Source organism: Dermacentor albipictus, chromosome 7, assembly GCF_038994185.2.
Source record: "Dermacentor albipictus isolate Rhodes 1998 colony chromosome 7, USDA_Dalb.pri_finalv2, whole genome shotgun sequence".
In the NCBI taxonomy this organism is placed as follows: domain Eukaryota; kingdom Metazoa; phylum Arthropoda; class Arachnida; order Ixodida; family Ixodidae; genus Dermacentor; species Dermacentor albipictus.
The window spans coordinates 108,946,476-108,962,350 of record NC_091827.1 but is presented as its reverse complement, the minus strand read 5'-3'; the positions used below and the strand labels follow the sequence as shown (position 1 = coordinate 108,962,350).

Below are 15,875 nucleotides of genomic sequence, written 5' to 3'. Positions count from 1 at the left end.
TCTTGTTGAACAGTTCTTTTTCTCTTCTGGTGCTTGCCTTCTGAATAAGAAGAAGCCACATATTACTGTCTTGCAAACAAAACCTTTTCTTCGATTGATCTCAGCACAGTTTTCCCGCCTATACCTCCTGAACTTGAATGGGAAGTCATCTATGAACACCTAAAGAAAACGAATATCCACCAGAGGCTCCTAGGTGGAAGGTTGACACTGCCGATTGGGAGAAATTTCGAACTCCTATTAGTATCTCATGGGCTGACATGTCTTCGCTAGGAATTGGTGCTGCTGTGGAGTATTTTATAGCCTTCATAATAGATGCCGCATCTAAATGCATATCTGAAATAAGTGGCTTGGCATGTAAACGGCGTGTCCCGCGGTGGAACGACGAATGTACGATCGCTCGTTGGAAGCAGAATAAAGCGGGGGGGGGGGGGGTTGCTACGTGCTTCTCCCACTGCACAAAGTCTTATGAACTTTCAGAAAGTAAATTCCCAAGGCAGGATAACCCAACGACAGGCCAGAAGAGAGAGCTGTCAGAAGTTTTTATCGAGTATCAAGTCGTATACTAATGAGGCCAAAGTCTGAAACAGGGCTAATAGGATAACAGGACGACAAACATTATTCACTCCCTTTGGTAAACGCACAAGGCGATACCCTGCAAGACCACGCGAACTCACTTGGTGAGAATTTTGAGAGCGTGTCAATTCAACAAATTATTCACATTCCTTTCTCAAATACAGACAAATAGAAGAATGTAAGCCATTCATAAGAAAATGTCGACAAAAAGAACCATAGAACGATCCTTTTAGTATTGCCGAGCTGAGAGCTGCCTTGAACGCATGCAAGAGCTCTGCGCCGGGATCTGACAGAATAATGAGTGAAACGATCGAAAACTTACACAATGACATCCAAGTTACACTACTCGCATTTTTTAACATCATTTGGGCTGTAGGCTACCTTCCAATCGCATGGAAAGAAGTCATTGTTGTCCCTGTTTTGAAACAAGGCGAAGAACCTTCCTCAGTGGCAAGTTACCACCCGATAGCTCTCACAAGTTGCCTTTGTAAGGTATTTGATAAAAATCATTTATCGGCGACTCATTGATTTCCTTGAACTGAGCAAAATGCTTGATCCCTATCAGTGTGGCGTCAGAGAAGGGCGCTCCCCAACTGGTCATCTTGACGTATTGTAGGAAATATCCCTGACGCATTTGTACACAAACAGTTTTTCTTATCCATATTCTTCGATATGGAGAAGGCGTATGACACAACGTGGCGCTACGGAATCTTGAGAGACTTGTCAGAAATGGGCATTCATGGTAATATGCTAAACCTAATAGAAAGCTATTTGCCCAATCGTACCTTCTGTGTGAAAGTCGGCAATGTACTGTCACGTCGCTTTACACTAGGAACAGGTGTACCCCAGGTAGGCGTGCTCATCTCCACGCTCTTTATCGTGAAGATGAACACACTTCGTGCTTCATTTCCACGGGCCATATTTTATTCTGTCTACGTGGACAACATTCAGATAGGTTTCAAATCCTGTGACCTCACAGTGTGCGAGAGACAGGTACAACATGGCATGAGCAAAGTGTGAAAGTGTGGAGAGAAAAATAGATTTAAAATGAATTCCAACAAAAGTTCTTGTGTTCATTTTACAAGAAAGAGAGGCCTGGCCCCGGTTCCTTGGTTAGAACTGCGTGGACAACAAATACCTATCAACAAAGAGCACAAATTCCTAGGGAAATTGGTTGAATATAGACTCACTTTCATTCAACACGTTAAATATCTGAAAGAATAATGTCTAAATGCAATGAACCTAATGAAACTTCTATCCCAGAATACATGGGGTAGTGACAAGAAGTGTGTAATGAATCTCTACAAGCGCCCGATTCGGTCACGACTAGATCATGGCACCGTGGTATATAACTCTGCCACCCGAGCACGCTAACGATTCTAGACCCTGTTTACCATCTAGGTAGCGGCTTAGTCACTGGTGCTTTCAGATCAAGCCTGATTGAAAGATTATATGCTGAATCGAATGAGTGGTCACTCCACTTGCAGAGATCATACATCAGTTTCCTTCTAGTGCACTCTACTATTGAACATCCATGTTTTAATACCGTTACCGATATGACGTGTGCTACACTTTCCCGCAATTGTCCCTCTATAAGACAGCCTTTCTCGCTGCGTGTGAAGGAGCTTAGTGATGAAATGCATGTCCCACTCCTCGAACATCGCTTAATGCGCCTAACCAAGCTATTACCTCTTTGGGACTGGCAGGTGATAGAATGTGACTTATCCTATCTAAAAGTTTCAAACCGTGCTGCTGAGGTCGAAATCCGAATGCATTTCCTAGAACTTCAGTACAAGCACTCGTGCAAAGAGTTCTACACAGACGCTTCCAAGTCACATGACGGAGTGTCGTATGCAGCCGTCGGTCCATCCTCGGAGTCCGACGTACAACATAAAGAAAAAAGTATCTTTACAGCAGAGGCCTGTGCATTATGGTCGGCTGTAAAGCATATAAGGAAATCAAAACTAAAAAAAAGCCGTTATATATACAGACTCCTTAAGTGTGGTGAAGGCCTTAATGTCACTCTGCAAACATAAAAATCCCGTACTCACTGCGGTCTATTCTGACTTGTGCAAAGCTTATCTACTCAACCAGCATATCATTCTATGCTGGGTACCTGGCCATAGGGGAATCGGAGGAAACGTTCTGGCAGACCAGATGGCCACGTCAATTGCATCTCTTGCTGTTAATACTACTGCTTCAGTGCCTCTCACAGATCTGAAACCTTTCATACGAAAGAAACTGCGAAACCACTAGCTAGGCATGTGGGACGCAGAAATAAATAACAAACTGCATGTGATAAAGCCACAGTTACTTTGTTGGTCATCCGCAACAAAATCAGGGCGAACAGATGTCCCATACTGTAGTCTCGGAATAGGACACACATTTGGGACCCATCATTCCCTACTTACTGGAAGTGAACCTCCAACCTGCGGTAGATGCGGTGAGAGGCTGACTGTCCTCCACGGGCTCCTGGAGTGTCGGGAAGCTGAAACGAATAGAAAGAAACATTTTCCGTATACGTACCATTATTACATCCCTCTACACCCGGCTATGTTTCTTGGTAAGGAACCGCTGTTTAACACCAAGGCAGTCCTCAACTTCCTAAATGATGCTGTCCTACATGTTATAAGCCCACCTAATTCGTAGATCATCCTCGTTCCAGAGCTTGCCACTGCGATAATTGTTTTGCACAGCACATGCCTCCAGGACCTTACATTTCAAGGGCTCTAAGGAGGCAGTAGTGCTCTAGCCAATCTTATAACCTGTTATATTTTACACATCGTATCAATCTTTTGAAATGCATCTTAATGTTCGTAGTACACGTCGTACGTCATCGCCATAATCTTATTACACTGGTTTTACGCACTTTAGAGCGACTATTTTTAATGCCTCTTTAAAGCCACGTCACAACAACTTCATAGAACTCATAATTACACTGCGAACCCATTACCACGGATATGGCGCTCTTTTGCCATACTTGGTCCTTGCGCCATTAAACATCCAGCATTCATTCATTTGCGTATAATGAACTTATTGCATGGTATAGTATAACGTTATCGAGGCCTTTCTGCGTACATACATCACTCTGCCAACTGTTCTTTGCTAAAGATCCGTTTCAGCGGCATTGTTAACCTCTCGCAGCACGCCATCGCGATTTTCGATCAGCTATCGCAGGTAAGGGGAAACGCGCTAATCGCAGACACCGGCACCACCCTCTCTTTCGGTTATCTGATTTAAGTGCTGTGGCTGGGACCCAGGAAACCCTCTCGACTTAAGCGTGCTCCTCACCTCTTTTCAGCCATTTAGATAAGAAAAACTTATCGATGTAGGCAATTTAATTCGCTTTGAAAGCAAACACAAGGGATCTCCTGTAAACGAGGAAAGTGTTTGATTGGGCTGTTCAGTCAACACTGCGCGTCACTACCCGATGCTTGCATCGGCGGTTACGTAAATTTCACGTCAGGAGATTGGAACAAAGACCAACTGGAATCGTTTTACGTTATAGGGCGCCAGGTGTGATACACCACTTGTAGGTAAAAAATTCGAAAAATTTAAAGGCATGAGATTCATGATACCATGTCGTATAATAGTAAGGTCAGTCTATGAGTTATCAATACTTGTTGGTGGGCAGTTCCTTCATCTTATTCACGAAGACGCAACCAAGGGCAGAAAGAAAAGCTTATGACAGAAAGTAGCTTTCTTGCCGGTGAATTTTTTTCTGCCCTTCACTGCGTCTTAACTTGGCGGAACCTTCCATGACTAGTTAGAAAAGTGTTTCAGGGCCGCTTTAAGAGGAAGTTTTAATCCGCGTCCAACTGCAATGCCGCCCATTCCAATATATGTAAAAAGCACAAATGCTTTTCTTGGATTAATAAAAGGCGGATTTAATGAAATATGCTGAACTTGAGAAACAAATCTAAATTCAAGTGACTGTAGGAAGCAAAAAAGTGATCCGTGCCTGTAACTTTTATAGATCTAACCGGAAATTGGTAACCTCAAAAAATAGAAGCGGGTTACAAATTCGTTTCCCTGCTCCAAAAGGAGACATTGCAGCACCAGAGACTACACTCGTTAGATCCCCTAAAGCTGACAAATTTGGTATATCAATTTACAGTTTAGGTGGATTTCTTGGAACATTTGCAATTATTTTCAAACGTCCAATTCAGACAATAGTAATATGTTTCACAGACCTGGTCTTATAGTAATCTCGTCCAGCTAAAGTGTAGTATTAAACGCAGTTTCCAGAACTATGTCATTTTTCATTGCTGAGCTACAGAGTTGTAAACATGATTGTTTTGTTTTTCTATATTTTGCAATATTCAGCAGTATATATAAAAATGACAGCCTAAATAAAGGAAATCGCTCGCAGCAGTCAATAATAGATCACTTTTTTTAACGTGACAAACCCCATTATGTTCTGTGCTTTGGCTGCCGAGAAAAACCATTTCCCCTTTCCCATGTATTAATATATTACGCTTGGAGCTAAAGCTTGCCCTGTATTTATTGATATAATCGTAATTTACCTTAAATTTAAACACCTGGGTCATGGCCATTCCCCCTTTGGTACGTACTACTGAGGCGATCCTCCTCATTATCATCATTCTTATAACATGCGACGAAGGAGACAATCATCCCCACTGCATAGCAAGTAGACGCTGTTAAGTCATCGCTTTAACCAACAAATTCGTCAATTTCTTTTGCTGCGGACACCAACCTGCTTAGGTAAGATTAGAAGAAGAGAAGAACGAGTCACAGAAATTGTTTGTGGGCGGTGAGAATTCCGACCCAGCAGTCACAGCCTGGGTAGGTACGATTTTCACAGAACGTACTCCTCTTATTGGGAGAAAAGGCAGGCGTCTTCAGACGCAGTGGCGCATCACGCGTCAATTGCACTACGCATGACGGGTTAACGTTTGCATGCAGGGGCCACTTTGGCTTCACGCCCGGCGAGCCTCAGGTCAGCATGAGAAGCAAGCCAAGATTTCCGTTGGTCTGCTTCCTTATAGCTCGGACGAGTCATACCGATGGCTCAAGCAGATAACACTTATCATTTATTCAGCTAACCTACTCGCGAAAGCACATGCCGTCATGGCATCTGTACTTTCGCCTCAATCATCATATTTATGTCAGTCCCTGTTAATTGTGGACGCGCCCGCAGTTAGCAGCGAGATGGAGTGTGTTCGCTTTCTAGCTGCGGAAACTAACCTTAGCATAGATTGCTCCTCGCGTGGTCCGCCAGCCCGTACCGCAGCCATTTGCATACACGGTGCACTTGTCGGAGCTTACTGTTCTTTCAACTGCGCAAAGATTGACTCTTCTACGGTTGCAGAACACTAATGATAGCTTTTCTGCCTCTTCTGAAGATGAACGAAATCGCACTGTCTTTGCGCGGTAATACGATCAGCGGTCGTCATTGCAGGGCGCCCCTTGCATGCTTTCATCCCACCCACCACTGGACGAATTCAATTTGTAGCCGTTTATCGGTTGAACCGGTCAACGCGTGGTGTTTACGGGAGTTTTCGCCAAAAGAAGTTGTCGCTACATGATGTTCATGAAGCAGCAAAGCCAGTTCACGTCTGCACCGCTTCAAAATTGTGCTATACTTTATGTTGCACATCGGTCGAATGAGGCGGCATTAGAATAGCTCTACGCAGAAAAAAATACTTAAATATGCAGAGCTCCACCGTAACATATTTTATCTTAGCTACATAATTACATGATTGTCGTGTATTATTGGCACCATCAGATTGAGCTGTGACCGCTGTGACCGCAGAGGTATGGTTCGTTCATTTAGCTCAAAATTGGCATTTATGCATCGATGATAACACTGTGGAAGTTCCAACAGGACAGAATTTTACAGGATCACGGAGTCCTGACATAATGAACTGTAGTTGAACAAAGCTCCAGCGACACTCCTTGTTCAACTAAGAGTCATCACTGTGGAAGATGTATTTTCTCTCTGCAAATAATTAGGTAGTGTCTACTCTAAACGCAAGCCAAACACACAGAGGAAGCCCTCAAAACTCAAAACGGAGAAAACACATCTTGCGTGAGTGAGTGCGAGTTCACCGGTTCTTAAGAGTTCGCGCTTCTGTCGCACGTGTTTGGATTTTTTTTCGCACCTTGTGCAATGATCTCATGTTCGAAGATGGCTTATTAGCATTTCACCGCAATCAGGGAGTTTCATCGGTAGAAATGCGCTTAAACGATAACAACATAACCACCGCCGTGCATTTTGCCATGAAAGCAGGCAGCCGCGAATAAATACTAAATCGCAGACCGTCCTACCCCTTGTACAGTCGCGATCAATTTTAAGATGATCGCTCGAGCGGCGACCGAAACTAGGAGCAGCGCCACGTTACGTCATCACCGTCAGTCAAGAGGGAAACATTAGATAGCTTCCCTCTCTCTCTTTTGCTGTTCGCTGAGCAGCTGTCACTCCCGTCTGGCAACTCGCAGCTTTTCGTCACGCTTCACGAGATAACCTGCGAATCCATTTCGACTGCCTTATCAGCTATTGCACAGAAGCGTCATTGTGAGCCGATGTATGCATGAGGCAGGAACGCACACACATCATTGCAATGAAAGGGTAACAAGCAAAAAAATGTGGCGAGTTAATTTTGGGGGTGACGGTTGCAGCCTGGACGAGTGTAAAAGGGGAAGAAGGCAGCGCAATTTATAACTTCGCAGTTCCGAAATCGGCCGCTATGCTGCTTGGAAGGCCCGCCGGTCGCACCTCAAGCGATCACCTTCAATTTGATCGCGACTGTACATGTCGACTCCGCTTCGCATAGATTGAACGGTCAGCGGTAGTGACCTTGCACAAAAATTCCCCGGATACTAATCGGTACTCCATAGCTTAGCTTTGGCAGAGTTGCGACGTAGAAAGTAGAATCATTAAGTGTGCCACGCTTTTCAACGAAGTCATGTCGTTGTGCTCAAGACCGCCGGTGTGGCCATATGAAATTTCAAGGATCCTAGTACTTTTCTTCTCGCAGAAAAACGAAAAGTACAAAACGCGCTGGGCGTGGCACAGATGACGCCGATACTGTGCTTGGAACTAAGACCTACAAATGCCCCGCGTAAATTCTTGAATCATAATATTTAACCTAGAGAGATGAAGTGATGACCCTCCGTTCCATAGAGCCCGCCTCTAGAAAGCCATATTGTCGCAATATTGGTAGAACTAAAGATTAGCGAAATATGCAACGTTGCCAATCTTAAACTGAGAAGAAGGGCGTGGGTGGAGGGAGGCACCGTCCCCAAATACCACAGTAGGCTCTGAGGGAAACCATAATGGAGGGCTGCGCATTAATTTTTACCACCTAGAATTACCGTAAAGACTCGTGTGCACTTTTTTATCACAATTTTTAAGAGGAGCGACTCTTGCACAGGACCGAACATTTTGTTCAAAATGGTGCCGGCGCAGTCTTAACATCTGAACACCTCAGATGCCCGGATGTAATAATGTATCAGAGCTCACCGCGCAGCTCTCGCCATCTGGTATTGGCATGCGGAAGTACAGAGCCCGCGAAAAATCGCCGTTGCGTGCGCGCAGCATCGAGACCCGGAACACGATAGCATCTTCGTTGGAAATTTTCCAAATTTTTTGCTGCCATGGTAGGGCTGCGGTCCTTACACGAGCCTGTACGGTATCTTGCGGGCACCCAAAGCATAATACAGAAGCGTTTCGCGCTCCACCCACATCGGAAAGCGGTCGTCGGTATCAGGAATGGCATCCGCGACTTCGTGCTCGGAAGAGCAATGTCATAGTCACTTAGTCAACGCGGTGGCCCAGTGGCTCTCTTGAGGTGTGCACATTCCCTTTCGATCTTTACAACGGGAATATAATGCACATGTTTGTGCAAGCTGATGCTTATTCGTCGTTGGCGTGTACTGATATACAAGTGGCCAGATAGGAGGCGGAAAGCACGTTAAACAGGTGGCAATGTTAGCTCCGAACATGTATTTGGTCATACGGAGTCGAACCAGAATATGAATCGGGATAAGAATTATTCTCTAATAGAAACGCTTGATACTTACCAACCGATACTCATGCAACTGGCCCATAACGAACTGCACATTAGATGAAGTCGGGCGCCATCGCCAGAAACACGCTTGCATGTCGGCAAACGCAGTGTACGGGGCAGTAATATTTCTGCGGGGTACGTGCTGCACCGGTACTGTGTCCGCACTAGAGAGTTTTAATTTTTTAAGTTAGCGTGTGTAGCGTAATAGCAGGCTTAACGGAATAGCGGGATTGAAATGCGCGTTCGCAGAACACTAAACGTCCTTTAGCATTTAGCATGCGCCTGCTATTTCCAAGATTTAACGATACCATCTTCACGTACTTTAAGCTAAACACGCTAAACATGGCGGCAGTCCCGGCTGCCCGCTACGAAATTAATTTGGTGTTGCTTTTGCAGATTTCACTTCGTTCTTGGCAAATGACTGTGTAAACAGCTTTTAATTAGTGTCAGACCAGAGTATATTTGACGACAGAGTATATTATCTTGTAGAGTTTCAGAAATCACTTCTCCTTTCGAATGCGTCGTAAGCTAACAAGAGAAACCTTCCAGGGCGCCTCGTTGCTCTCCTCTGCGCCGCTCCGTGCACGATGGCTACATTCATTATTGGGTTAGATGCTGCAGATTTTACGCTCGTCCGCCGTTGAAGTGCCTTCGCTCGTGCACGTGCCAAAGCAAGTCTGCACATTAGGTTGGTCTGGGCACTCAAAAAAAAAAAAATGCCTGGACGTTGGGTGCCCCTGCGCAAGAATCATACCAGGAATGGCAGGCGAACGTTTGTATTTTTGCGGAAGCGTTAAAACGAAGACTTCTCTTGATGGTAAACATCAAGAGAGAGAAGTGGTAACTGAAGAACTACTCGCGTGTATGCAATTTGAGTCCATGAGCGCTGAATTTGGCACGCTTCTCCAGGCACGTGTGAAGTTACTTGGAAGACTCAAATGAACGTTTTTATTCTTGTTTGCTGCATCTTGCTTGTAGAGATATTTTTTATTAGAACTCGCGCACGTGCTGCAGATGGTTCCTTAGATCAGTTTCCTTTCTATGTATCCCGCGTGGGTCTGTTGAGCGCCTTCAGTAAGTATTACAATAAATAAATGACATACATCTTAACGGCCCTTTATAGATAAAGCTGAATCCTACTGCGTGGTCGGCCTTGTCTGTTTTCGTTCCAGTTGCAAGTAAATTATGTCAAAGCGTAAAACGTGAGACCCACGTGCGTTCGACTCGCTAGCTTTAGGCGAACCTTTTAGTGCACTCCGAAACTTAGTATATCTGGTGGAAATACCATCACGTTTTCCTCTGTACACCAAGCAAGCTGATGCATCCGAGTGAAACGATCATCTAGCCCTGCGCTATTGCTTGTTGTTGTAATTTACCCTGCATTGTTTAGCAGTTAAAGTTTATTTCCATTGGTGTAGCCATAACCCTTGGTTGCTGTAATCTCATAATTTATTCCTTGGAAAGGTGCAGGACGCGCCCACTCCTACTCTTCTTGCTGAATCTGCGAAGAATTCATCAGATAGCTGGCGGTCGTCACAAGAAAATACACGCAGCGTCAGGAAGTACACAAGGACTGTAAAAAGAAAGTTTGGAAGACCGAGAACAGCTTCACAACTTTTAGGAGGAGTGTCAAGTTGTATCAAATTTCTAAACGAAAACCAAATACAAGCCCTCAGAAGAAAGAGCAACCACGTATTCGAAAAAATTGTCAAATTGTGGTTCAAACTGTGTCGTTGTACGTGATCATGCACTGACCATTTACTTTAAAATACATGCATAGCACAATGTCGCCGACCCGCCACGAAATTGCTTGCACTGTGTCTGCCGTATTGCTTTTTCTACAAAATATTTGATAACAATTGCCGTCTTGATTTCAAACTCCAGTAGTTTGCAGAACAGAATAATTTGCGGATAACGAGTAGCTTCTACCGCAAGCGGGATAACCGAAAGTGGATGTGGAGGAGCCCGCATGGCGAGACTAAAAATGAAAGAGACTTTATATTCTGCGCTAACCATGGCATTATACAAGATGTAGACTTGCTCGGCAAGGTGCGCTGCAGAGACCATAGGATGGTAAAAACTCGAATTAGCCTAGACTTGAGGAGGGAACGGAAAAAAACTGGTGCATGAGACGCGGTTCAATGAGTTAGCGGTAAGAAGGAAAATGGAGGAATTCCGTATCAAGCTACAGAACAGGTGTTCTGCTTTAACTCAGGAAGAAGACCTTAGTGTTGAAGCAATGAACGACAAGCTTACCGGCATCATTAAGGAGTGTACAATAGAAGTCGGTGGTAACATCGTTAGACAGTATACCAGTAAGCTTGCGCATTAGACGAAATATCTGATTAAGAACTGCCAATGTATGAAAGCTTCTAACCCTACAGCTAGAATAGAACTGGCACAACTTTCCAAGTTATCAACAAGCGTAAGATAGCTGACATAAGGAAGTATTATATGCATAGAATCGAGCACGCTCTCAGGAACGGAGGAAGCCTGCAAGCAGTGAAGAAACTGGGAATAGGAAAGAATCAGATGTATGCGTAAAGAGACGAAGCCGGCAATATCATTACTAATATGGATAAGATAGTTCAAGTGGCTGAGGAGTTCTATAGAGATTAATACAGTAGCAATGGCACCGATGACGATAATGGAAGAGCGAGCAATCTAGGGGAGTTCGACATCCAACAAGTAACGCCGGAAGGAGTAAAGAAAGCCTTGGGAGCTATACAAAGGGGGAAGGCAGCTGGGGAGGATCAGGTAACAGGAGATTTGTTGAAGGATGGTGGGCAGATTGTTCTAGAAAAGCTGGCCACTCTGTACGCGCAATGCCACATGACCTCGAGCGTACCAGAATCTCGGAAGAACGCTAACATAATCCTAATCTATAGGAAAAGGAACGCCAAAGATTGAAAAATTATACACCGATCCGTTGCCTTCAAAGTATTTACAAAGGTTATCGCAAATAGAATCAGGAACGCCTTAGACTTTTCTCAACCAAAGGACCAGGCAAGATTTCGTAAAAGCTACTCAACAATAGACCATATTCACACTATAAATCAGGTTATAGAGGAATGTGCGCAATATAAGCAACTCTTATATAAAGCTTTCATTGATTACGAGAAAGCGTTTCATTAGGTCGAAACCTCAGCAGTCGTGCAAGCATTACGGAATCAGGGTGTAGACGAGCCATATGTAAAAATACTGAAAGAATCTATAGCGTGTCCACATACACCATAATCCTCCATAAAGAAAGAAACAAAATCCCAAATAAAGAAAGACGTCAGGCAGGGAGATACGATCTCTCCAATGCTATTCACAGCGTATTTACAGGAGGTATTCAGAGACCTGGTTTGGGAAGAATTGGGGATAAAAGTTAATGGAGAATACCTTAGTAACTTGCGATTCACTGATAATATTGCCTTGCTTAGTAACTCAGGGCACCGATTGCAATGCATGGTCACTGATCTGGAGAGGCAAAGCAGAAGAGTAGGTCTAAAAATTAATCTGCAGAAAACTAAAGTAATGTTTAACAATATCGGAAGAGAGCAGCAATTTACAATAGGTAGCGAGGCACTGGAAGTGGTAAGGGAATACATCTACTTAGGGCAGCTAGTGACGGCGGATCCTGATCTTGAGACGGAAATAATCGGAAGAATAAGAATGGGCTGGGGTGCGTTTGGCAGGCATTCTCAGGTAATGAACAGCAGGTTGCCCTTATCCCTCATGAGTAGTGTATAGCAGCTGTGTCTTACCAGTACTCACCTACGGGGCAGAATCATGGAGGCTTACGAAAATGGTTTTATCTAAATTGAGGATGACCCAACGAGCTATGGAAAGACGAATGATGGGTGTAACGTTAAGGGATAAGAAAAGAGCAGATTGGGTGAGGGAACAACCGGGAGTTAATGACACTTTAGTTGAAATCAAGAAAAAGAAATGAGCACGGACAGGGCATGTATTGCTGTGGGAAGATAAGCGATTGTCATTAAAGGTTACGGACTGGATACCCAGCGAAGGGAAGCGTAGCAGGGAGCGGCAGAAGTTTAGGTGGGCGGATGAGATAAAGAAGTTTGCATGGACAACATAGCCATAGTTAGCTCATGAGCGGGGTAGTTGGAGAAGTATGGGAGAGGCCTTTGCCCAGCAGTGGGCGTAGCCAGGCTGATGATGAGGATGACGGTCTTCCTGACGCGAATGCGTCGCTTCATCCCAGTGCCTACGCACTGCGGTGCTCAGATCGCAGGCTTGACCCCGGTCGCTACGGGCGAAATTGGGACGAAATGTAAGAACGCTCGTGCAAGTAGATTAAGGTGTGTGGTAAGGAACCCTAGGGTGTGGAGATAAATTCGGAGTCTCCTAATATGCCGCGCTTATAATTAGGTCATGGTTTGGTAAGCAAAATGCGATCATTTATCTTTTTTGGTGGTATTAAGCTGCTCAATAAAATATTTCTGCGGCATTAAAGTCTCAAACTCTTGCCGCCGTCAAATTCTTGCCTTTGCGTCTGAGTTGTTAAATTGGACTTCGCCCTACCATTTCCTAGCCGCCTGGTTAGCTCAGATGCTAGAGCGGCTGCCCGGAAAGGCGGAGGTCCCAGGTTCGAGTCCCGGAACATGACGAATTTTTCTTGAACTGCGAAACTTTTCCTTCAAGGAAGCCGTATGGGTTTCCCTTTGTAGCACTTACGTTTGGGTGCATGTCTTAATTTCCCTTCATTAACTGCTTCCCTGCACCTTGCGGGTTTCCGCAGAACCACTACGTCATAATCAGTCTGTCTAGTTAAGCCAAGTGGCCTCGAAAAATGATTCCGACCCTCAGCGTGCAACAAACAAAACTGCAAAAAGTCCCACCACGAGAAAAGGCACTAAAAAATCATGCTATGCCAGAAAAGACTATGATGTATGCAGAAAAAGTTACAGCTGTTGTTTTGCAATTATATAAAGTCGTAAAATTACCAGCAATGGAACCCCCTAGAGTGCTAACGAGTGAAATAAGTTTTATTCGTGTTATTTCTTTCGCCAAGTGCTTTTATTTCCGTCAAAGAATGCTTGCAACAGTTCGCAAACCTTGCATTGCCGAGGAGTGGGCACAAACATGGCGGACGCCATTGCAGATGACGCGGTTGTGGCCACCCTGTAGGAAGCGGCGGAAAAGCGCGACATCGAGGCATCCCAAAATACATGGACGCTACAATAGACGTACGCTATGAGCGTCCCGTTGGAAGGAGCGGTTGGTGGTGAAATGAAGCACTTGTTATGATATTGGCTAATGTCCTACCTATGTTAAAGAAAAGAAAAAGGGGGGAAAATCCCAAGAAAAAAGTTCCATCACCAACATACTGAACCTCTATTGGGAACTTTGTTGGGAACACATACGAATGATAGGGACAGGACGCGGACGTACGTAGCGCAATTGCGCTACGGACGTTAGCGTCCTGTCCCTATCGTTCGTATGTGTAAACCTAAGCGCAATATAATCATGTGCGTCCACCAACTAGCCCCGTTTATTATTTTACTAAACGCCTCAGTTGTTGGTCATTTCTATACTTTTGTTCTACCAATCTTCCAATCGCCTCTTACAAATCTATATTGCGGAGAAGTTAGCTTACCCCTTGCTCTTCGTGAACCTAACGGTGACCATTCTGCAGATATCTTCACAATCTAATAAAACATGCTCCATCGTTTTCATAGCTTTACCACAGGAAGCAGATGCTCCTCCTCGCTTGTTTTATCTGGCTTTATAAGTGCGTGTTCTAAGGCATCCTGATCTCGCTTCGAAAAGTAAAGAGCTCCTCTTTGAGTTGTCATAAATTGTTTCCTTCCTGATTTAGTTTTTTTTCCTCATAAGCAGGTACTCATAGCAGGTTTCTTTCCTCCACTATGAATCAATGTTTTTCTTGTACAGATATGTGAACACTCTCCCAGACCATTTCCTTTCGTCCATATTCCCTCAGTCGTACCTGATAATCAATTTTGCTCTTAGTTTCCCTAACTTCAAAACTTGTCCAACCCATATCGCCCTGCATAGCTTTATTTGTAGTCTTCGCGTCAGCGCCCAATGCCAGGCGTCTCACTGATTTCTGGTTGCCATCGAGCCCTGATTGTACCCCAGATTTCAAGCAAATAACCGCATTTCGAGATCTAAATCCTGGAACGATTACACCTTTCCATATACCCCGCAGCATCTCGTACCAATTGTATCCCTGTAGCGCTCTGTGTTTCTATATGGCCGCATTTCTCTTCCCCTTTACTGTTATTGTTCTTTCCTGTGTTTCCATATACCTATTGCCTTCGTTTACACATATACGAAGGTATTTATATTCTTTCACGCGAGGTCTTCACTGGCCCTGTCTTGACACTGTCTGTTCACTGTTTTCATTAAATATCAAAGCCCTTGATTTTTAAGGCTAAATCTCAGACCTAAATTCGAAATTGCAGCGCCCCCTATCAGTGAAGTAGCGAGATAGGTTCGAGGACGGCATATGGCCTCTGAGAACGGAAACGGAGCCTATGGTACACAGCCTGTAGTGCTTATACTGACCCCTAAATACAACGGGCTGGTGACTACTCCCTGGCAGCGTCTCGCACCTTCAGGGCGCACACACAAAGCTTGGGCAATAGATACATTCACATAGGTGGCACTATGCTAGTGGAATTCAAGGCGTGACCAAATAGCGTCCCACAAGTAAACTACACCATTACCCTATACTAAAACTCTCACTCAGCAAAATTCGTTTGCGGAATGGTAACGCTATTTCGTTTAACCCCTCTATTTCGCCAAAGTTAAACTAAAATTGTCTACTGACTGAAGTGACTGAAAGAAGTGTACACAATAACATGCATCGAGAGTGCCATTCATAGTGACGCAAACAAACATTTGGAGGAAACGGCGAATACTTTGGCCTACTACGCGCGATTTTCTCTCCACTAAGTAAATTACGTGCGGGCGTCTTTCAACAATAAAGGGGCACCTAAGGTCAATATTACGTAAAGTTATATGGACAGATTAGTGCTCGAGAATATCTAAGGCGTCAATATTATCGTGAACAGAGCACTAATAATCGAGAAATTGAGGTAAATGCAGGATAAGATCCGAGGCTCTCCCGGGACATGCAAGTACTTGCCGGATGACGAAAACACGCCTCAATTAGGTTATGTCACTAGTACTGAACCACTCGCTACAAAACACATATTTGTATTGTATTATAAGACGAAATAAAATGCTACTTGTCCAGTTCTAGTTGATTTTTAGAAACGAAGAACACATGGA

General features: G+C 44.4%; 2 protein-coding genes across 10 annotated transcripts in view; one reads left to right on the top strand and one right to left on the bottom strand.

Moving 5' to 3' along the window:
- The window catches only part of LOC135903462 (cytochrome P450 2D15-like), a 185,885-nt gene that overhangs the window by 106,006 nt on the left and 64,004 nt on the right, over positions 1-15,875 (bottom strand). For 4 of the 5 annotated variants that reach the window (XM_070522576.1, XM_070522578.1, XM_070522577.1 and 1 more), the window contains one exon: positions 2,985-3,061. The exons of the other annotated variant lie outside the window; for it this stretch is intronic. In XM_070522576.1, the coding sequence (XP_070378677.1) occupies positions 2,985-3,061 (77 nt within the window). The remainder of the gene's footprint in view (positions 1-2,984; positions 3,062-15,875) is intronic. 5 annotated transcript variants of the gene reach the window in all.
- Positions 5,228-15,875, top strand: part of LOC139048115 (uncharacterized) — a 97,432-nt gene continuing 86,784 nt past the window's right edge. For 2 of the 5 annotated variants that reach the window (XR_011507523.1, XM_070522580.1), the window contains exon 1: positions 5,245-5,379. The gene's annotated coding sequence lies outside the window, so the exon portion shown is untranslated. Of the gene's footprint in view, positions 5,380-5,499; positions 5,534-15,875 lie in introns of all 5 variants that reach the window. The other 3 variants (XM_070522582.1, XM_070522584.1, XM_070522581.1) reach the window with 3 other exon arrangements.